This window comes from Natator depressus, chromosome 5 (assembly GCF_965152275.1).
Source record: "Natator depressus isolate rNatDep1 chromosome 5, rNatDep2.hap1, whole genome shotgun sequence".
NCBI classification, from domain to species: domain Eukaryota; kingdom Metazoa; phylum Chordata; order Testudines; family Cheloniidae; genus Natator; species Natator depressus.
The window spans coordinates 109,571,096-109,594,504 of NC_134238.1; the positions used below are offsets into that span (position 1 = coordinate 109,571,096).

At 39.2% G+C, this 23,409-nt stretch overlaps 1 protein-coding gene across 2 annotated transcripts in view; it reads left to right on the forward strand.

The window, feature by feature from the left end:
- ADAMTSL1 (ADAMTS like 1) overlaps positions 1 to 23,409 on the forward strand; it is a 272,535-nt gene that overhangs the window by 133,461 nt on the left and 115,665 nt on the right. For both annotated transcript variants that reach the window (XM_074953445.1, XM_074953446.1), the window contains 4 exons: positions 4,425 to 4,629; positions 5,948 to 6,095; positions 10,368 to 10,452; positions 20,348 to 20,649. In XM_074953445.1, coding sequence (XP_074809546.1) covers positions 4,425 to 4,629; positions 5,948 to 6,095; positions 10,368 to 10,452; positions 20,348 to 20,649 — 740 coding nt within the window. The remainder of the gene's footprint in view (positions 1 to 4,424; positions 4,630 to 5,947; positions 6,096 to 10,367; positions 10,453 to 20,347; positions 20,650 to 23,409) is intronic.

Consider the following 23,409-nt stretch of genomic DNA (forward strand, 5'->3'; position numbering starts at 1 on the left):
TAGCATGTGCCATAGTGTATTATATTGCTATGAAAGTGGAACTCCAGATTCTGTAGTTCCATTTTGTATATTAAATTCTCTTTTAAACAAGTCACAAGCTTATTAATTGTGAGGGGTTCTATTTTTTAAAATGAATAGTGTTCAAAGGCCCAATCCTGCAAACATTTCCACATGAGTAACTTTTTTTACGTATGTTTGCACCCAACTTGCCTTCCATGGGTAAATGTACTCACATGTATTTGCAGGACCAAGCTGGGATGTAAATCTACAGCGCTATAGCTTACCACGCACTTATTGGCTGGGTGGACCCTGCTACCATCTACTAAAAGTAAGCGCACTATGGAATTTTTAGTGTGCCGTAGCAAGTTCCACACAGCAGTTAGTGTGCAGCAAGCTAGAGCATCATAAATTTACACCTCAGCTTGCGATGAATTAACTCTCCATTAAAATATGGCCAATGCAAGAGAGTTCTGACATATCCTATTAATTACTTTATGGTTAAGAATGTCTTTAAAGCATGAGGGGGTGCTTGAAAATCTCATGTAATTAGCCATGTTTCTGTGTGTCATTAGAAACCTGGAATATAAAAACAGGAAATATAGGTCTGTTATACAATCATTGGTGATTGTATTAGTAATAGAGTAAGAGTAAAAGCGCTAACAAAGGTGCTCTCCCAGTTGAAGCAACCCCATCAATAACCAGAATCTGCACTGTCTTGAGGCAATAGCTTGAAATAGTATTATTTTCTGCCTTGTTTCCTTCTGTTAGTTTATTGTGTCATTGGGCCTTCTAGCACTAAAGGCACCTACTAGCCACTGTGTTAATCTCACCTCGCTGAGAAAGTGATCCCTCCCCAACCACAGTGAGTCCTAGCACAGGTACCACAGAGCTTTGCTGTAGTGTGTGAACAAAGGCAGTGCATTCAGATTTGAAATATGGTATAGGACCACACAACAGACCTCCCAGTTGAAATTAGGAGGACATGGAGGACAGCAGCTCTTGCCTGCATTTGTGGCTGCCGCTTACATTGTCACCATTGATGTATGATTTGTATAGTTTACATTTATATGCCAAATGCCTGTCTTGCTCACCTCCTACTAACGTTAGATACATATTTTGGGTGGGTGAGGGATTTTTTTCCCACGGCTGCATGTTTACATATATGTACACAGAGTTAATATATTGGTCATTTATCTCACTATATTTTATGCTCTTATATAATATATATCCATTTCCTGTCCCTCATTTCTGGAAACCTCTTTTCTCTTTCCTATAAAACAAAAACCCACCAATCTCAAAAATTTACAAAAGATTTAAAAATGGTTGTAAACGATAGTCATTAATAAGATCTGAGTGTCTTGTGGTAAAAAAGTATTTTGTCTTCATTATGAACAAAATTCTTGAACATTGACAGAAAGAGAGAAAGAGACAGAATTTTATAGATCACAGGATGAACCAGCATCACTCAACAGTGGAAGGACTGTATTTGAGCAAAAAGCATCCTGAACCTGGCAGCTAGACAGAGGTTTTCTAACAGTTAAAGAAAATCCAGAATAAAGGATTGACATGCCCTGAAGTATTTGCCTTTCAGCAACTCAAAAAGAAAGAAAATATCAGTCCATAGGAAATGATCAAAGGCCTGAGGCAGTGCTTCTCAGCTTTTCCGGGCTTTGGTCTCAACCTGTAACAATCCCTTTAGAGCCACTACTTCAACCCCACCACCATTCTACACTTGGGTGGTATCATTGCGCTCACCCCAAATCCACATATGGATTGGAACCCTCTGTGCATGGATCATGGTCAGACCCCTCCTTGGCATCACCATTCCCACTCCAGATGTGACAGGTCTAGAATCCATTTGGGGAAGGAATGGGCTGAGGTTAAAGGGACCAGAGGGAGGATTTAGGAAGACTTGAGGCAGGACCAGGATCAGGGGGATGCAAATTGTCTTCCCTCTGGACCTATAGAGCTTACAGCCCCAGGCTATATTGTCTTTTCTGTGTAGCCTAATCACTGCGTGGCTGGTTACCACCAAGTGGAGTAGGTAGCAAGGCTCCACTGGATCTGAAAGGTTGGGAGCAGGTTGAGATGAGGTCTGGAAGGGAATCCTTGCAGGAACTTCCCTCTGCCATGCTTTTTATCATGGAGAGAGGATGACGTGGTCCATTGCATGTAATACACTCTTGTGGTACCAGAGTCCTCATTGGGCACCACTTTCTTCCCAAATTCCTGGTAGTTGGTACATCCTCCCTAAGTCTCTGGTGACTGTGACCTCTGCTTTGAGAGCCATGATCCCAGAAACTCTTTCAACAATTTTATATTGGAATAGTACCTGAGGGCCAAATTCTTGGCCAGCTGTTTGTGCTGCTTTGTAGTGCTGAGGTAACACAAAGCAGCTGGAAAGTTGCCGTAAAAGGGCAGACTTGGATTCCCATGGAAAGTCCCAAGATATCAGACTCTAATCATCACACTTTTATGTATGGAAAAATTATTGTAGGTAATTATTAGAGGCTTTTTAACTGTTTATTAATTCCAATTTTAGGCCTGCATAGGTGGGCTCAACATAACTATGGAACTCTGGCTCTACAAGGGGAGCATTACTGGAAAGACTTCCTAGCAAAATATTCTAAAACTAAGTTCTAAAAATACCTTTTCTTTAACTTCTGCAGCAGTTGCAGAATAGAAGGTGTGGAGTAAAAGTTTTATTGGTACTCCTTTGAGATAAACTACATAACGCATGGATGGCTTTGCCACTGGTAAACAATGTGGCCATTTCACACTGTTGTCAATAAAACCTTTATACAATACAATCAGCCATTATCTAGTGTGTGTGCAGATATACATACATTAGAGCTAGTCAGAAAAAGGTAAGTGTAGTTGGTGAAACATTTGAAAAGAACTGAAAATTTTTCATCCTGTCTGAATTTTTCTGTGAATTTTTTCATTTGTTTTTAATTAAAATGTTGATTTTGTTTTGATTGGGGAGCACCACTCTTGCTTTTTTATTGCTTATTTTTTTATCTCCTGGAATAAAGACTGGAGAGGGGGGAGATTTTAGTTTTTCCTAAAAATGAAATTTTTGTTTTTGTTTGTCAAAAAGCAGACTTTGTTTTGTTTCGTTTTTTGCAAAAACTTTCATTTTAATTGAAAAGGCATTTTCTCCAGGAAAAATGTTTCACTGAAAACTGTTGACTAGCTCTAATATATATTCACTGTGTGGGCAGATATACAGGAATCACCAGTCTGGATCAGACCCAGGGCCCATCTAGTCTTTGATCCTATGTGTGACAATGGCTAATACAGCTGCTTCAAGAGAAGCAATGTCACTCTGTGTGTGTGTGTGTGTGTGTGTGTGTGTGTGTATTCTATATATACACACACACACATTGTTTATGCATATATACAGTATATATATTTTCTGAAATCTATGTGTATATGTATATATATAGACATTCTCATAAGCCAGAGCACACACATTTCACTGTTTTTTCTCAACAAAATGTCACTTGTTATATGTCAAATTAAAAAGTTCTTCTCGTTACCTCAATAGCAGTCAGACAAAAGCAACAGTGTTTCCCAAACTAACCTGTCTTTCTCTAATAGTCACTAACCATATCAGTGTAACGCTAGCTATAGCTTTATCCCCCGTTCGCGCACACGTCATCACACAGTCATTTTATTCTCATGAGAAAATTGCTTCCATCTCTGTTTTCCCCTCACCCACTGTGCATATGATGGCTGTAGCAGCTAAGGGTGGCATTGCTCCTTCCCCTTGCAATGCAAAGAAGGACATCAACTTCATAGCACACTGAGGTCTGGTCTATACTAGAAAATTAAGTGGGTTCAATTACATCAGTCGGGGTGTAAAAGAATCCACACCCCTGAGCAGAGGCGTTAAGCTGACCTAAGGCCCCATTTAGACAGCACTAGGTCAACAGAAAAATTCTTCTCTGCCCTGGCTAACGCCTCTCAGGGAGGTGGATGACCTACGCTGAGGGGAGAATCCCCCCCTCAGTGTAGGTAGTATGTACATTACAGCAGTGCAGCTATGCTGCTGTAACGTTTTAAGTGTAGACAAGCCCTGAGCTTTCAGCATTTTGGAACTTGGGTCTCCCAATATGTGGCACATAGTGCCAAGATATAATAGTCTCCCTAATTAACATAAATTAAATTCTCTGTGGCAATAACCTGGACTACTGGGTGGGTGGGGGAGAAGGGAACATCTTGTAAATTAAATACTAATGGCAAGAAAACTTTTAAAGGAGCCAGATATAAGAGTGTGTGGTTGTTGGGGCCATACATATAAATGAACAAGTCTTGCTCATAATAATAATCTTATCAAAAAAAGACCACAAGGAAAGGTCAAGCATTTGGGGTGTTTTTACCCCTTCGTTGATGCCTTTTTTTTTTTTTTTTTTTTGCAGATGGGAGAGTACTCCATGGACAGCGTGCTCCTCCTCGTGTGGAGGGGGCATTCAGAGCCGCACAGTCTCTTGTGTAGAGGAAGACATTCAGGGGCACATCAGCCCTGTGGAGGAGTGGAAGTGCATGTACACGCCAAAGATGCCCATTGTCCAGCCCTGCAACATATTTGACTGCCCAAAATGGCTGGCCCAGGAGTGGTCTCCGGTACACAGTTCTTTGTTGGATTTTGTTGTTGTTGTTGTTTGTATTTAAGCCAGGCATTTGGAACAAATCTTCTGTTTTGTTAATGTGTGTGAGAATTTAGTAGAATAAGAATGGTCACTAAGCTTATTTACCTTGTGGAATTTTCCGATCTTCCTGCTTCAAGCAATGGCATTTATCCCACTGCAGAGTGAATACTCAGGATTTATAACATTAGCTGAGGAGAATGATGGAAGAGCAAATCGGATCAGTCATGTTAAATAATGATCAGATATAAATGATGAAGTAGAAACATATATGCACAGGCAGAGAGACACAAGCTGTTAATGGACACGTTCTAATACACATTTATCTTGTACTCTTTGTCCACAAGTCAAATATCCTGGACTGCTGCTCTGCAGTCTGAAATATAAGCAGCCATGCAAGCATAGTCATGAAAGTCTTTGCTCTATAATCACTGCTTAGTACCATAGTCGCCACCTGCTTGCCTAACCCTGACTCACCTCTTTTTCTTTAAGACCTGTGCTGAAGTCACAAGGCTGGAGGAAAAAGAGGTCTGGGTCCTATTCCAACAGGTCTGAGCTTCGTCAAGTCACTTATCCTCTTTATGCCTGAGTTTCCTCACCGATAAAACTGACTTTAAAAACTTACCTACCTTACCAAAGTGTGAGGTGTGGTAGATTATTATCTGTAAAGTGCTTGGTGATTTTCAGATTAAAGAGTGTAGATACGTGCAAAGCATTATTATTACTCTCTGCTTCTCTCCTGTTTGGTTGGAGCCTGCAGCTTCAGAAACCCACTATCCTGGGGGAAATGACATGCCATATAAAAGAATTCAACTTGAGAAAATGCATGGAGTTTAAAGCCCAAATCGTTTCCCACTCTATACAGTGCCATGTTCCAAAATATTTAGTTGTTACACTCGTTAACCCATAAGTTCCAGTGCCTTGTCCAAGCAGAGCAGACGTGGCCACAGCTGAAACTGACAAGGTGTTAGTGAATACATCCAGTATGGGACTGATGGCCAGAGGCCAAGTGACCAATGCTGAGAGAGTTAGTAGAGTGACACTGAGAGAGAAATCCAGCCACTGAATCTCTAAACCAAACAATTGTGCAGAACAGAAAGGAAAAAAACAGCGATTATTTGTCAACTTTGTCCCTAACCAGTATCAAACAAGTAATCTATGGGCCAGTATGGGCTGTTTCTGATCCAAGTTTTTCCCTCTGATGCTGTTACATTATTGCTGTATACTCCATTTTTCCACAGGGTGGTTTAAAAAAAAAAAAAAGCTACTTTGTACTTTTTCTTTTCTTCTTTCAGTGCACTGTAACGTGTGGCCAGGGGCTGAGATACCGTGTGGTGCTCTGCATTGATCACAGAGGGATGCATACAGGAGGCTGCAGCCCTAAAACAAAGCCTCATATAAAAGAAGAATGCATTGTACCCACTCCTTGCTACAAACCCAAAGGTAAAAAGGCAGATGAATCTTTACAGCTCTGCCACATTAAGGAGTTGTTTATGCTTGTTGGCTGCAAGTTCCCAAGTCTGTCTGAATGCGGTAATTCATGACTTTCTATCAAGAGACTCTGCCGTTGCTGTACCAGTTTGGATGTAAGTGGTGGTGTTTGAAATGCTGGCAACCTGTAGATCTTTCAAAACAAAACAGATCTTGTTACTGTCAGTTGGTGATCCACCAACCTAGAAAAAAATCCAAATTCAACCCTGATGTAAGTGGGTGCAACTTCACTGACTACATCAGGGCTAAAGTTGGCCCACAGTGCTTTATTAAAGGGAAACAAACATGTTTAAAGTGACTGGTTTAAACTTACCCATAGGTTTAAACAGCATTCAGACAAATCAGCAGCTTTAACTAAGCTAGAAGCAAGCGCTGTATGTCCCATAGAGAAGCTCCTATTACTAGCCAGGCTACAAGATTGTACAGACTTGAAAATCACAACAGTTTTATGTGTAGAGAGCCCCTTGCTGCTGCAGAATTGAATAGTCCCTGTCTTGAGCCTCAGACAGCAAGTGATATTGGGAGGAATTCCCCACTTTGGTTTAGGGGAGGAGGAAATGTTGCTGAGGCATATTGATTTCTATAAGGCAACTATTTGAAGCTGCTCATGGGGTTGGAATGTAGGAGTAAATCCTGGGGTAAATGGAGTAATGGGCAGGGGGCAGGTGCAGCAAAGGTCCTTGATAAATTATCACATGGTTCTATAATTATATATAGATGGATATATATGGATATAACCACATGGATATAACTTTCTCATGTGTGTGATGTGTGTAGGTCAGTTTATTTTTAATGGAAAGTTTCCTGGCTAAAATATGATAAATATGACTTTCATTTCTCTGAGTTGGAGGCTCCAGACCCAACATGATCCACTCAGAAATAAAACTAATATAATTTTGTAAATCACTACGGATAATACACATTAAGGGCACTTGAATGGTTGAAATCGAATAAAAGTGGCCTATAACTTTTTAGTGACCACAAATGGAAAGAAGAAAGTTGGAATTTTTATTTCCATACTCAATGGCCAATGATAAGTGAGAGCACCAATGCCAAAATGCCAACCCTTGAAACCTCTGCTGGTGGGGCTCCTATGGAACCCCATCCACATGGCAAAGCTATTCTTCTGATCCAGTATTCTGTTCTGTCCTGTTCTTTGTAGGTTCTTATGCCACCCTCATCAACATAATATCTGAGTGCCTTCCAGGAGCACATTAAGTGATGTGACCAACATCTGTGACATGTAGTTCATTCTTTCTCTTATCTCCCCAGAGGGGAGAATTGTGCATGCAGTGTAGCATTTTGGTTTGGCAGAGTTTTGTTTTGGGCGTGGGGAGGGCTTGGTGTGATTTTAAAAATACACTCTGCTGTCCTTTTCAGGTCAAATGCCTCCTCTTTCACAGTTGCCCTTTCAAGTGCCGGGTGGTACAGTTTCCTGCCTCATGCACTTGCAGGGCTGAAACTTGCTAGAAATCTATCCAAAAAGAGGTGATTTGCTTAATAAATGTAAAGTTATAAATTACAGTTGAACGAGTCAATACCTATGGCAAAGTATGCATCTGCTAGTCAACGCTTCAACAAAGCCTGCCATTGCATTCTGAAAATGGATTACCACAGGGCAGAAAATCAGTGACTATGGCTGGTCAAGACTATAAGAAAAAAATATAGAGCAAGTCTTTATCTTAATATACGTCTGCTAAATAAAAATGAAGGCTATGCAGTTGCTGTAACTTATCCCACTCTTAGTTCATTAAAGCTCTTAGGTGTGTCATAATGTACTGGACAATCCTAGGGAAAATGTAAGATATCCCTAAGTTAAATAGTGATTTGTGTTTTTTAATGCTAGGAAGGATGTTCATATATCAGAGGGGTAGCCGTGTTAGTCTGTATCCACAAAAACAACAAGGAGTCTGGTGGCACCTTAAAGACTAACAGATTTATTTGGGCATAAGCTTTCGTGGGTAAAAAACCCACTTCTTCAGTGGCTCTGCATGCTATGCATCTGTAAAGTGGGGTTTTTTTACCTATGAAAGCTTATGCCCAAATAAATCTGTTAGTCTTTAAGGTACCACCGGACTCCTTGTTGGTTTTGTGTTCATATAGTTGTCCTCCTGCACAACACAAGGCATAGAGTTTAAGAGTTTGTATTAGGCTAAAAACATGAATCTATTGTAAAAGCAGGGGGCTTTTGTTTTATCTCCAAAGTCTTGGTTTCTTCACTAAATTACTTTAGAAATTGGTTTTGTTTCATTATTTGTAACAAGTTATTTAATAAAAGTGAACATCTCTAATACAGAAGTGGTTTTTTTTTACAGTTCAGTTTATTGGAACTGATTTTACCTACTTCTCCCCACCAACATATAACACTGTTCCCCCCTCAACCCCCAAAACAAGGAAAGGTTAAAATAAAAGTCACTTTGCAGTCAGCTGTGTAGAAGAGCACAAACTGCTTTTTACAAGATTTTGCATTCAAAAAGGAAAGCAAAAGAGTAAGATACGGCTTTCCAAACCTCATAAAAATAAGCTATATAGTATATAAATAAAAATATCTCTTACATATTTTGGATAACAAATGCAGTAAACTAAGAGCTGTGTGGGCACATATTCATCCTTAAATGTCACTAATAAATATATCAGAGTAGAATCCTGGCCTGCTATTTCTGGAAGTGAAGGCATAATAACTGTTACGGCACCCTTTCTCCCCAGCCACTGGTTTACTCCCAAAAATCTTTGTATTGCTCAGCTGAAGCTGCAGTAGCTGTGAAATCAAATGGCAAGTTATGATCCCTGTACATTGCTAATGTTGCTACTGACAGTTCCAGTAGTTTGCATGTTTATGCAAAAATTCCAATGTATGCACCAAGTTCCTGAAAATTCTCATGTATTTGGGGTGAAATTAATTCTCTGCAGCCGGCCAGCTTGAGGTGTATCTGCCACTTAAACCCAAAAGGCTTAAATGGAACTCAGATGGTACATAGACCCTGCACTGGTTCTCTGTATAGGGCTGAATGCCACTCTTTGTGTTTTCATCTGTTTTTTCCTAATCCTGACCCAAATTACTCAGAAGAAATGCAGAGCTGATTTCAGAGAAATTGTGCCAAATTTGCTCTCTAAAACCAGAACAGCTCCATTGACTTCAATGCAGATACTCCGAATTCACACTGCTGTGAAAGTAGAATTTGGCTCATAGTGTGGACTTTTTTTTTTCCCCAAAAGCAACTTATTATATTTAGTGCAGATCTTGGAGAATAAAAAGCATCTGTACTGTTTTCTATCAAAAATGACAGAAAAAATATCCAACCCATTTTTTTAAATCCACATAGCTGATGAACTGATAAGCTTAGAGTCAGAGAACATCACTGAACTATTTCACTCTGGATTCTCTGTTTCTTGCAGTATCACTCGTCAGATGTGGATTTTCTTCAATGTCATAATCTATCAAAAGTGAATTTAATGTACTTTATGAGGCTGTAAAATTTAAGGATACACACAGGGCTATGCAAGGTTAGAGTCAGCAACAATGTTAATATGGAGATTGCTTCACCCCTCCCCCCCACACACACACACACTCCGTGGAAAGTCTTTTGGGGTGTGTTCTTCACAAGGGCTTATGTATTACTTAGGCTCCTAATAAGCCTGATTTTGAGGGCTTATGTGAGGTTAATTCATGCCTAGGCCTGGACTGGCCCCCTGCACAAAAGTGAACTTCCCCCTTTGTTACTTGAGCAGATGAATTCGATGCACTGCAATTTCCAATTATTTGTCTCCGTGGGGGAAGTACAATTATTGGCAGTGCAGGTATTGTGCAAATACAGAACTCAAAGCCAAAACAGCCATCATGAATATTGTAGCTCTGCAGTGTAGATGAAAATCTGATTCTCCCCCTGGATGTTAGAAGAGTTTTTGAAAAATACTTTGCTAAAGTGCCCACCTGTGTAGACCACTTGGCTTTCCTCTAAAATGGCATTTAATTTGCCATTCTAGCATTATAAAAACAAACTCTCTTTCTTCATAGAAACTCTATATTTCTTTATAGACTGTATATTCTGTACCATAGTGGAGTGTCTCTTCTCTCCCTTGCCCCCTTCTGTGCTGCTCAGTATGCACATGTACATCCATACACACAAGAACATTACAGAAATGCAGATATAGTCACTTACAGAAACAAAGCAGTGTGCATAGCTATATGGTTTTTGTTTTCATGTGCCTGTGTATGTTCTCTAGAGAAACTTCCTGTGGAAGCTAAACTGCCATGGTACAAGCAGGCACAAGAGCTGGAAGAAGGAGCAATGGTGTCTGAAGAACCATCGTAAGTCTTAAAACATCATTTGTTGAAAACACGCTATGGTCAGATCAGGATTCAGGGCCTGCATTAAAATAATACTCTACCTTGAATCGTATTTGGTTCTTTCATTAGGAAAGAAGGGCCTTATTCAAATCCTGATGAAATTAATGGGCTTTAGTGGAAGTTGTATCAGGCTCTAGATAAGAGCTGGAGAAACTGAGTACAGGAGGATGGTGTACGTTGACGATTTAGACTGAATTCAAGCAAACTTATAACCATGATGCCATTTATTTTAGGGCATTTGAAATAATACTGTGTGGAAAGTCTGTCTGTCTATGGTACTTGTATGGCCCTCATTACCATGCTATCTGAGCATCTCACAGTATTTATTTATCCTCACAACATCCCTGTGAGGTCGGGCAGCACTATTATCCCTGTTTTACAGGTAGAGAACTAAGTCACGGAGAAGTTAAGTGACTTATCCAAGGTCAGAGAGGAAGTCAGTGGCACAGCAGGGACTTGAGCCCAGGTCTCCCAAGCTAATGCCCTAACCACTGGACCATCCTTCCTCTCAAGTGGACACAACACAATAGTTTTGGGAAACTACAGGTTGGACCAATGACCAGCATCACTTTAAAACTAATGATGTTCAATCACATTCTTTACAGATCCTACAGTCCTTTCACATGCAAACTCCTTCTTGATTTCAGTGGGAGCTCTGTGTGGAAAGGCTGCAGGATTAGCCCTGTAAGATAGTGAAATGACTTAGCAGAGAAAAATACAGAAGCATCCAGCAAGGGCTTTTTTCCTCAAGGGCTAATGCAACAGTAGCAAGTGAAATTAATTACCATAAGCAGAAAATAAATCAGAAAACTCTACAGCCTTAGGGCTTAACCCAATCCTGTCACCCCTACAGGGGTTCTTCCCCTTAGTCTTCCGAGCATCTGGTTTATAGTTCTTCCCCATAGTGCCTATGCAAAGTTGATCTTGGTTAACACCTTGTTCCCCAGTGACCAGGTAGTATCCCTGCATCATGAGGCAGGCACATTTGAACAGCAGATTGGGCTACATCCATAAATTAAAAGTCAGAACACAGGATTTCCTGAATGAATGTCCCTATGCCTTTTTTTCTAAATCTATGCATTTTTTGCATTCTACACCACACAGATATTTTGTTCCTATTCGTGCTTGTAATGCTTCTATGGAAAAATTAGCAGTGTAACTAAAGGAAAATATGCAGTTACAGCTAATGCTGCAAAATTAAAACAAAACATTTCAACAAGAACCTAAAAAGGGAGATAAAAATGCTAAATACTTTCTCTTAAATTGAGTACCTGCATTCCTAGTAAAACCAGTAGGAATTTTGATTGCACCAGGATTGCAGGAATCTGATCCCAGCAAGTTCGTGATGCACACAAAGTTAGAGCCATAATAAGAGATATGCTTCAGCCAGATTGAACTACAGCATACTGTATGTGCGGTATTTATTCACAGTAGGAATACAGTAATAAATATGGGATTATGAGTGGTTTTTAAAACCATCAGAAACTCACATTTACCACCGTTCCAGTGTGGCGGGATGGGGGGCGGGGGAGAAGGAAGCATGCTCATTATGGTATTTGTAATTTCTCTCAAGAAGTTTTGTGGCCCTGCTGAGACTGCCCGCATTTATCCCATTACTTCCACTGCCACTTCCTTCTCATAGCAATGGAATTGTGCTCAAGATGTTTAATAAATTGCAGTCTCTTAGACAATCTGTTTATTGACAATTAAACATCTTTAGGACAATTAAATTGCTATGAAAAGAAAGCTTCTTTAGAGAAATTACTAATACAGAATGAGCATGTTGCATTTTTATTTTATTTGACATGGGAACAGTGGTAAATGTGTATTTATAATAAATTCTTGATAGTTTTAATCAGAATGGTGCAGTTAAACACATGGCTCCTTCCACCGTAACTACAGCCATCTATTAGGCTCATAAATGTTATCCTTCATGGAGTAAAATTGCAGTTCTGGCACAGTTAATCCAAACTGAAGTAGATTATAGTTGGAGTACTAGTATAAAGCAAAGGAAATGTATAATATTGTGCTCAAGACAATAATTATTTTTACCCCATCTCCCCGATATACAGATGAGTTCCAGCTGTAGCATGTAATATGGTGACGTGTATACATAGTCTTTTATGTGCTTCATATGTTCAGTTTGTTCATGCATAGACAAGATCCAGAAAAACACATGAACCTATTTGAATCTTTTTTAACTTGTGGAGAACAGTTGGTGATTTCTTCCAGCTTTTATTTTTTTTCTACCATATTAAACCACTCCTCTAAATATGTATTTAACAAACTATAATTGCTCTCTAAAAGCATAATGAAAATGCTGTATTGTCAGCAAATTTATAAAAAAGAATCATATTGCTTAAACTGAAATATGATGATGATTTGAAATGCAGCCCACATTTCTGCTGGAAAGTGACGAAGGGAGGAGGCTGTGATTTCAGCCTATTGACCACAGTTCTAAGCTGAATTTTGAGAATTTAATTTTGACATTGCTTTAAAAAATGTGTTAATTTGTTTTATATATTTTTACATTCTTTTTTTAATATTAACATGAGGGATTTGTGAACTGCAGCATGGCTGGATCTTAGAAAAGGTGAATGAATTGCAGAGAAAATACTGAAGAGGTCTTTTCAAAATACTCTGGAGAAAAAATGAGTATATGATCCATGATATAAAAACAGGGCTTGGGTTATAAGATGAAAGGAAGCTAAGAATTTTATAATATTTAAAGTGTGGTTATGATACCTTCTTACAGAACAGATCTGCTCTTGGTGTGTATGTAGAGTCATATTTGCTCACTTTAGTGACCAAATTAAGGTCCCGTTCCTGCAAAGAGATCTGCATAGGCAGATCCTGTCCCATGTGGAACATCAATGGCGCACCATTCTGAGCTTATGCTAGAAACCAGGGTGAAGTGTTCTACATTTTACTCATATTAGCCCTGCAGAGCCAGCACAGGAGTAAAATGTAGAACACTTTTACAAAAAGTAGAACACTCTGGGAGAGTGGGCAGGTTTCTTTTATGGCCCTTGCATAATCAACACAGTTATTAAATAAGATCCTAACACAGAGTTTTTATTAATGGTGATTAATAGATGTGAGACAACGTTGCAAAAGGTCCATCCATATTCAATCTTCTACAAGCAGAGATGTCCAAATCTTGGGTTTTAGTTTGGGTCCCTATCTGGTGGTACATGAGGCAGAAGGAGCAAATCTTAACCGTCAGATCCCAAGCTGGGGTTGCTGGGCTGGAGTTACGAAAACAAAACTGAGGAAAATTTACTCTGGACTTGTTGAGATGCTGTAAACTGCTGGTTTTATACAGTCACTTGTCAGAGTCTAACACACAGGAATTACAAAAAAAAAAAAAAACATAAACATTCGTTGTTAAGTACCCAATAATACATGACAGTGAATCTGACAGTCAGTATACACACCTCTCGAGTATACTGAGACACAAGCTAGAATCATGTACCTCAGCATATCCACAGTGTGCATATTTTAGCACCCACTGGAGTACTGTTGCCCTTATTCTTGAATTTATTGGGTAGGGTAGTGGGGTGGGGAAAGACACATTTTTAGACATTGGGCCAAATACAGCACTGGTATAAGAGGGTGAATGGAGTTCCAGCCTCTTACACCAGCTCTGAATTTGAACCACTGAAATATGATCATATATGTATGAAAATTCATCCACCTAAGAGATACAGTTCTGTTTTAACATGTCAACTCATTGTAAACATTGTACAAAATAGCTCCAAAAATGCTGCAGTTTTTCCTCACCATCTCTTATTCATATGGCGGGGAGAGGAGGAGGGCTTCCAAAAGGAAGCCATCCATATTATTCCACTCCATTTAGCTGAGCTCAGGTAGCAGGACTTCATCTGAGAAAGTTTTTTGACTTCTCCGTTGAAGCCCCCCTGCTCAGCTCAGGAGAGCAGGGCTGTTGGCTTCTCCTTTGGAGCCCCTCTTCGCTTTTCATTAGAAAAGGAGGAGAGGAGAAGAGGTGAATAGAGGGAGAAAGAGAAGGGGAATGGTTTTTAAAACAGAAGCCCCTGTTATTCAATTGAGTGGCAGATTTGGAAGTGTAGTGATCTGGTTGGTGAAGAGACTATACAGTTTTGATGGCTGTGTTTTCTTGAAGACCGTTATAAGGATTGGAAGTCTCTTCAGCCAGTCAGACTGCTCTGTTCATCCATTCCATGTCCATGAGATTTTCCTGCCTACATTGTACCAGCCCATGATTAATTGTGAATAAATAGTAATTCTTTCAATATATTTGACAAGATAGCTTCTGTCATTTCTAATATGCTATGAAGCCATCAACTCCTGCCTCTGTTTTGTTAATAATGCCAGCCATTGTCGCCAGTTAATCCAATTTCCCCCAAGCACCTTCACTCTTTCTTCTATGCCATCCCATAAAAATCCATAAAGCCACTACATCATCCGTCATAAAGTTTACTTCTGTCCTGATTGCCTACCAGACACATAGCAATCTGGTCAGCTGTTGCATTGTGACTGTGGCATTATATTAAACATGGGTGTTTCACAGTTACATCCCTTCCATTTGTTTGTTGTATCCTCTTGTTGTCTGTGATCAATGCTAAATTTGTAAGATTCTAGGAGCAGTGACTCTTTTTTAAAAATTTCATATGCATACACTATCTAGCATAACGGGACCTAGCTGTCTGATTGATTCATAGAATGTAAGGCCAAAAGGGACCATTATGATCATCTAGTCTTACCTCCTGCATAAGTAGGCTTGGCAGAATTTGATTTCAATGTTTGTTTAGAAGTATTTTTATTATCAATTTAAATTATCATAGATGCACAAAGTTATGGGTTTTAACCATTTGTTTTTGTTTGTTTAAATTTTCACCGTTTCAGGAAATAATTGGGGTGGGGGGGTAGGCGGTAGAACAATGGGGGTGGATCAGACAACCAGCTCTGGTGCTCCCAATTCAAATAGGATGTTGATAAATGGGAGACGTTCAGAGAAGACCCACGAGAATGATTAAAAGATTACAAAACATGCCTGATAGTGATAGACTCAAAGAGCTCAATCTGTTTAGTTCAGCAACTAGAAGGTTAAGGAGTGACTTGATTACAGTCTATGCGTATCTGCGTGGGGAACAACTATTTTATAATGGGCTCTTCAATCTAGCGGACAAAGGTATAACATAATCAAAGGGCTGGAAGTTGAAGCTAGACAAACTCAGACTGAAAATTAGGCATATATTCTTGACAGTGTGGGTAATTAGCCATTGGAACAATTTGCCAAGGATTGTGATAGGTTCTCTATCAACTGACAATTTTTAAATCAAGATAGGATGTTTTTCTAAAAGATCTGATCTAGGGATGATTTGGGGATAGTTCTATGGTCTGTGTTGTATAGGAAGTCAGACTAGATGATCACAATCGTTCTTTCTGGGCTTGGAATTTGAGTAGTTTTTTAGTGACCGTAGATGTTGAGATTCAAAAGTTAGTTTTATAACCTTTAAAACACAAATTGTCAACATCACATGTCAAAATATAGAAAGTAAATATCCTTACATCAAACTCCTAGCTCTCAAGTATCATTTTTCATACTCTGCCTATCAGTAAATTTCTTTTATTATAGATGGAAATATTTTTTTTGTGTATGGTGAAATTAATGTTTATCTACATTTACCAATAAGCATCTAATCCTTCCAAGTCTATGCATAACACAGGCCATAGGATTTCTTTTCGCCATGCTCCTGAAATACTAATGTAATAATAATAATAATTAATAATGAGTTAGACACCTTTTATATGAATGAACCTAGAATGAAAAGAAAATCACATAATGGTTATTAAAACTATAGAAGGTAGTTCTAGAAGTCTTTGTGCTCCTTTGTCATTACATATATCATGTATCTAATATTACCCATTTGAGGAATGGTCATTCACCACTCTCGAGAAAATCATACATGAGGGATATTTATATCTATGTGAGAGCTCTTTCACTGGGGCTCAGTTTTACACCAACACGCTGTGACAGCCAGAGTCAGAAAGAGCCACAGACATGACTGAAAAGGTATGGGGTGCTCTATTTTTAATCAGATTGGTTTTGTTGGGAAGGTGGGTTTTTTGCTGTGTAACTCTTGAAAAACACTTTTCTATGTTAACATTGCTATAAATAAACCTGGTGTGAGCCATAAAAAACAGAGGGCAAACAATAATATCTGGATGCCAGATGGCACCAGCTTAGTGATGGGGCTGATTCAGTAAGAAACAAAAGGAAATTCCTGACATGCATCTGTGTGAACAGAACCCACAGGGAATTTCACATAGGCAGAAAGATCAGTGTACCAGAGTCACCTAAGCACTATTTCACATTCTTCAATAAGATTTTTGTGTATGCAAACATTCATATATAGTTTATCCCATTTTTCCTATTAAAATAGTGAATCTTTTAGATATTTTTTTCCTATTAAAATAGTGCATCTTTTAGATATTTATACATAGAAATTGACTAATTACAGGTTAAAAGTGAACTAAAAGTTGTTCTGACATAGACTAAAAATACTAAATATATGATTTTTTTGAATTTTTTTGCCAAATATATTGACTGAGCAAGATGGCAGTAATGACACACACAAATATTACCAACAGGACCAGTCTGTCAGTGCTTCTCTCCATCAATTTCAGGAAACAGAAGAAGAAACAAAAGCAGGGAAAACTTCTTCCCATATTGGGGTTTAATCATATCCAATTAAGCTGTAAGTGCAGCTGCATAAAAGATCATACATGTGTTAAACTAACATTAGATAATGTTTGTGTCTTTTCATTTAGAAGGATCCCACAGTGCCTTAGGGAGTTAATGTGTATAGTATGTACATACTGTATATCAGATTGCTGTATCCACTACTGGGGAGAAAAACAGTAAATGTTTAACACTAAACACTGAGACTACAAAATGGTGTGATACAACGTGAAGAAAAATATTACATTCAATTGAAACTGCAAGGAACATGTAGGGAAGAAGAATGTACTTACCCAGATTGGCATTTGACCAGTGTGTTTGGGCTATTCCAGGCAAATGGAGCCTTGGGATCTTGAATGACAAGTGATCATGATCTTGTTTTATATCTCATCTGAACAATGGCACCTCCAAGTGCACAGTGCTCTTTGTGATAATGCTGCGGCATTAGTTCAGTACTTACTCTAGGGGAAGAGTGCCACGTATTGAGAAGGAGAGGAGGTATTGTGGTTAAGTGCAGGTCTGGCAGTCAGGAGACGTGGGTCTATCGCAGACACCTTCTGGGACCTTGGGCAAGTCACTAAAAGTAGCCACTGCTTTGGGGTATCTTGATTTTTTGGGTGTCTAAATTGACACCTGTGATTTTTCAAAGGTTCTGAGCACCCAGATCTTAAGCTGAACCCCAGAGTAACCCAAAGAGGATTTTAAAAAATGTAAATGGTATCTTAAGAAAGGAACAAAAGGAAGCATAATGGAACAGATAGAGGAGTGGCAGTGAGGAAAGGGAAAAGAGGTTTTCACCCTGCACCTTAGATCATGTATGTTCTGTCAGTCAATATTCATTCTGATTCTTCATAATATACCTGGATACGCAGATTCTCAAGGAGCAGCACCCATGTAAGTACAGTCATACAGAATGGTCTGGATCTCCCCATAAAGACAGCAGGGCAAGCTGTAGGTCTAGGGTGACCAGATACCAAGTGTGCAAAATCGGGACGGAGTGTGGGGGTAATAGGCGCCTATATAAGAAAAAGCCCCGAATATCAGGACTGTCTCTATAAAATCAGGACATCTGGTCACCTTATGTGGGTCTCATCCAGTGTCCACTGAAGTCATGAGTTAACTGTGAGTCTTGGATTAGGCTCTATGTTTCAGCCTCCCACTTCACCAGTTTTCCTGCAGCTACTTTCACAAAGCTAAGTATGCACTGCTGCTCAGCTGCCCTCTAGAGAGTTTTGAAGTTAAATTAATGTGATCATTTCATGACAAAACAAAGTATGGACGTTCTCACCACCATATCTGTTTAAAATAGCAAAGTCCATTATGTTGTTTTTATAAATGAGATGATCTTTGGCTGAAAAGCCACATTCTGAGTGCCAATCATGTTGAATTTTGAAATAAATTCCCTTACATAATTATAGAAGATCTGAGATCATGCTATCTAAATTAAGAGGGGGAGAGATAAAATACTACGCATCATACCACATGAGACAACAAGAGAGCTGTCATCTTGTGTTTTGAATATGAGTCTGGAAAAATTAAAATTGAATTTAATGAGGACCTGTTTTCAAAAAAATTCTGGTGTCCACAATTTGGCAGGTGCAATTATTTTTGCATGCAAAAGCCTACATATGCAAACAGTGCTAATATACACAAAGTAGGTAAATGGATGTGTATCTAATTGGCATGCACAGCTGGGTTTTCACATACAAGCACTATTCACTTGCACATGCAACTGATTGTATGTGCAAACTGAAGGCTGGATGGTGGGACCTTTGAACATTTGGCCCACTGTTATTTATTGCCTTACAAATTCATGTTCTATGTTGTTTTTGTTTTAATTTCCACATTTCGTTAAAATATATTTTCATCAAGGTTTGTTAGGTATGTTACAGAACCAATGAGCCAAACTCTCATCAATCCAGAGTAAATCTATTGAAGTCAATGACGCTACTCTGGGTTTATTCAACTTACCAATGTGCACGGTTTGGCTTGCTGTATTTATCACATTTTTATGAACCTTGCGTAAATACTAAATGGTACAGCAAAAATCTTTTCGGCTGAAATGGGTCCTGTGCACTATGCCCAACAGCAGCAACTAAGAAATCCTATAGGAAAATACACTGCCTCTTTTAAATACAGGATCGGTCATTTTGCAAGGAGCCTAGGAAACTCTTGTAATAGGAGAAGGCTGGTGGCCTACCAGATGAGTGTCTGCACCTAAAAGGAACAAGTACATGGCTTTCTTTAAAAGAACCATTTATTTTTAACTCATATTTTTCTTTGTCAAGTATTCCACTTTTGATCCCAACCCTCCCCTTTTACGGACTAGTCAGTGCCACTAATACAGAGATGCCCTCTGGGGGGTGGCAGACAGTGGCATCCTTCAGACTTTCCCACAGCTGGACTCCATAATGTCAACTGTGTTCCAGCCATTCAGTAACAACAGACACTATAAGGTCAGTCATAACAGAACAAGGTCACCAAGGGCTCTCCTTCCAGTTTTCCCTTCTCTTCTTAATAGTGGGTCCCTTGAAAGAGTGAGTGAGTGAGTGAGTGAGTCCTCTTAAAGAGCGGGAGGGAAAGAGAAGAAGAAAGGACCTAGAACTCATAATGTAAAAGTTGGGTCTAGGAAGCTGGACAAAAAATATAAATTCCTGAAGTTATTTCCAGTATTTGCCTTATCAGCTGCTAAGCATGGTGAAATTATATAATAATAGATGGTATTTATATAGCGTCTCCCATTTCCAAAGGGCTCCAGGATGCTGTAACATAGTATTTCTTTCTTTGTCTGCTTGTGTATTTTATCTATTTAGGTATAAATTGACTAGATGATGTAATAGGTGTCTTTCATTTCTCACATCTGGGATTCTGAATGTTGTGTGTGTTGATTAGAGGAGAGAGAAAGGGGGTGAGAGAGACGTTAGGATTATACTGAGTTTTGCCCTAAGAACCGTAAGGTGTCCAAGATGCATGGCTGTGATGAGCACTTTACAGAAGTACTTGTATGATGAGATGAAGCACTTGTTTCCAAGACAAATCATGATGTTTTCTGCAAGCACTGGACAAGGGATGCTGCCCAATTATCTTGGACATTGCTGCTTACTTTGCCCTCTCTCTTGCTTACCATAGGTTTATTCCTGAGGCCTGGTCTGCCTGTAGTGTCACATGTGGGGTGGGCAGCCAGGTGCGGCCAGTGAAATGTCAGGTGCTCCTGTCTTTCTCTCAGTCTGTGGCTGACCTGCCAATTGACGAATGTGAAGGTCCCAAACCTGCATCACAACGAGCCTGTTACAGCGGCCCCTGCAGTGGGGAGGCTGCTGAATCTAACCCTGAGGAAACCGAACTGATCTATGGGGGCCTCCAGGATTTTGATGAACTCTATGACTGGGAATACGAGGGCTTTACGGAATGCTCAGAATCCTGTGGAGGAGGTGAGGGCAATTTGCTTTTTGCTCTGGTTAATTTGCTTTCCCCTTTTCCGGTATACGGTGCTTTGCAATGCGCACTGTCTAAAAGACGGCTTTGCTACATCTGTTTGAAGAATAAAAAAGGCTTCAATGGGAAGCTATTAAGAATAAACTACATGTATTTCCCATTTGGGCCCATTGAATATCAAATGCCATGCTCATGCTCTCAGCTGTGAATGATTAATGCAGCTAATACTGCTGTTTACATTTCTTTCTTGATGACTTACATTTTTTATTCACACAAGGAAGAATAACATAAAGCAGCCTAGTGAGACGAACTAGCATCGTTTTCTGTGCTTGTCTCTTGCTATGGTCATATATGCACACACATACAGAACCAAATAATTCTGCCACTGCAGATGCATTTGCTTACTGAACTACTGGGGGCTCAGCTGGTTTCTGTAGCTTATGCTACCATCTGACGTTAGCTTGGATCCCAGTGCAAAAAGAAAACATATGGCAAAAATAGCCAAACATTTGATTGCCTAAAGCTTAACAGACTTGGCATTTGGAGAGTCTAAAAGTTGATGAAAGTCAAAGGTTATGCCTATTATGATAATTATTTACACATTGTATAGTATTAATTTGAGTTTATGCTATCTTTTGTCCAATTGGTTCTGAAAAATTTTCCCATTGCAATTGTTTAAAACCCTAGGCTTTCCCAGCTGCTGCCCTTTTAAAGGCAATTTTCAGGCCATTTACAAAAGAATGCAGATAAAAAATATGGCCAAAAGAATCAATTTTATATATTAAATAGGAATGATGTTGTAGAATTGGAAAGAGGTCAATAGTGGGTTGAAGTTTAATGATTGGCTAAATATTGATCCTCCAGCAGTCAAATACAATAGAAAAAGGTTCCAGAAGATAGAAAAGGGTGGAGGGATAGCTCAGTGGTTTGACCTGCTAAACCTAGGGTTGTGAGTTCAACCCTTGAGGGGGTCATTTAGGGATCTGGGCAAAAATTGGGGATTGATCCTGCTTTGAGCAGGGGGTTGGACTAGATGACCTCCTGAGGTCCTTTCCAACCCTGATATTCAATGATTCTATGATGCAAAGCATATCACAAAGTGCTTATATATTGCTGGCTACAGTAGTTGGCATTTGATTGCTGTTAACATACAGTTTTCTAACAATTACCACCATTATTTCTTGCACTAATTATAACTAATTTTACCAGTGCATGTTGACTAGTGGCAAACGCTGACTTTTTAATAGCAGCCGCTGTATTTTGAGTCTGACTGGCCAATAATGATTTGTAATGCTTGTGTTTTGAACCTGGAATCTTGACTAGCTCAAGCAATGTCCCCTTGAACTAAAAGGAAATCATTTCAATACATACAGTGTATATATATATATATACGTAGACATTTTCACATAGAATGTACATAAATTATTATGACAGAAACACTTTACCAATTTAAGATCTTTGGATTATCGACAAAGATGGTTAGTTGGGAGATTTATTTATTTATCTGGTCAACCAAAAATAGGCCAGATTAAGAAATAAATTCTAAATCAAAATTTTTGTAGCTACAGTTGCAAGACAGGTCAAGCTAATTTTATTGGTTTTGTACTCTCAGGAGATGAAATTGGATAGACATAGAAGTAACCTTTCACCTTGGAGAGGTAGCAACCAGAAGGAACTAGTTAGTAATTTCGTCTGCCGTTAGTGGCTGCATTTCCCAGAGCTGTCATCAAATATCATGTAACAATTATGCGATTCTGGTAGATATAAACATAGAAAATCCCATTTGATGGTATATTGAAAGTGAATTTAAACTTCTTAGATTCATGTCCCATCCTTGCACCCTGTTACATTTTAATTTCCCATGCATGAACTAATAGGTATTTTGAAAGAAAACAGTTTGAAGCAGGACAGCTTCATTATGGTGAAATGTTGTGTGATAAATAATATTTAGAAGTGAACTTCAAGCAAGTGTCCTCTGGAAAGTGGAAGGAGCAGCTTTTTCTTATTTTTTATTTGTACTTTGCTGCACAGTTTCTGACAGGTAATGGAAGAAGAATATTGGAGAACTTAAGCAATGATTCTTGTATTGATTTAACACTTGTCTTCAGTTACATGCATTGGCCTACCCAAAATATAGGGACAGTTTATTTTAGCCTGCTGAAACACACTAAGTGTGAGATTGTGGGGAGGGGTGGGCAGGCAAAAGTTGTTCTGAGCCACCTTTATGTTCCCCTGATGCTGGGGAAAGCCAGAAGACTGTTTGGTTCCTGGAACAAGTTACTGCAGCCTGTACCCTCTGACCATAGCCTTCGGGAGTCAGTCTGGCAGCCAAGGACTAGATGAACTCATGGGCTTCTTAGCCACCACCCCTGTTTTCCACAACAGTTATACTGGCAGACAAGATGGCAGGCCGTGTTGGAGCCACGATGGTGGTTCCGTGCCACTGGAAGTCCCCTATATTCGGAGAGTCTCCCTAGTGCCAGTTGAACCATCTCCTTTGTGCTACTGTGGGAACTCAAATCAGTAGAATCACACTAGTGAATTGAGCCTATAACATTTATATTGAGAAATCAGCTTTTCACGCATAGCGATAAAAACAATTTTTTTAAAATTTTTTAATTTTTAATTCCTTTGGGAATTCTTCATTTTCGTTAGAAAGATAGAGATTTTTTTATTTCCCAAGACCAAATCCAAATACTCTCTGTGGCAGCAAAGTGCAGGCAGACTGGAGCCAGATATGTACAGGGCAGGCAAGA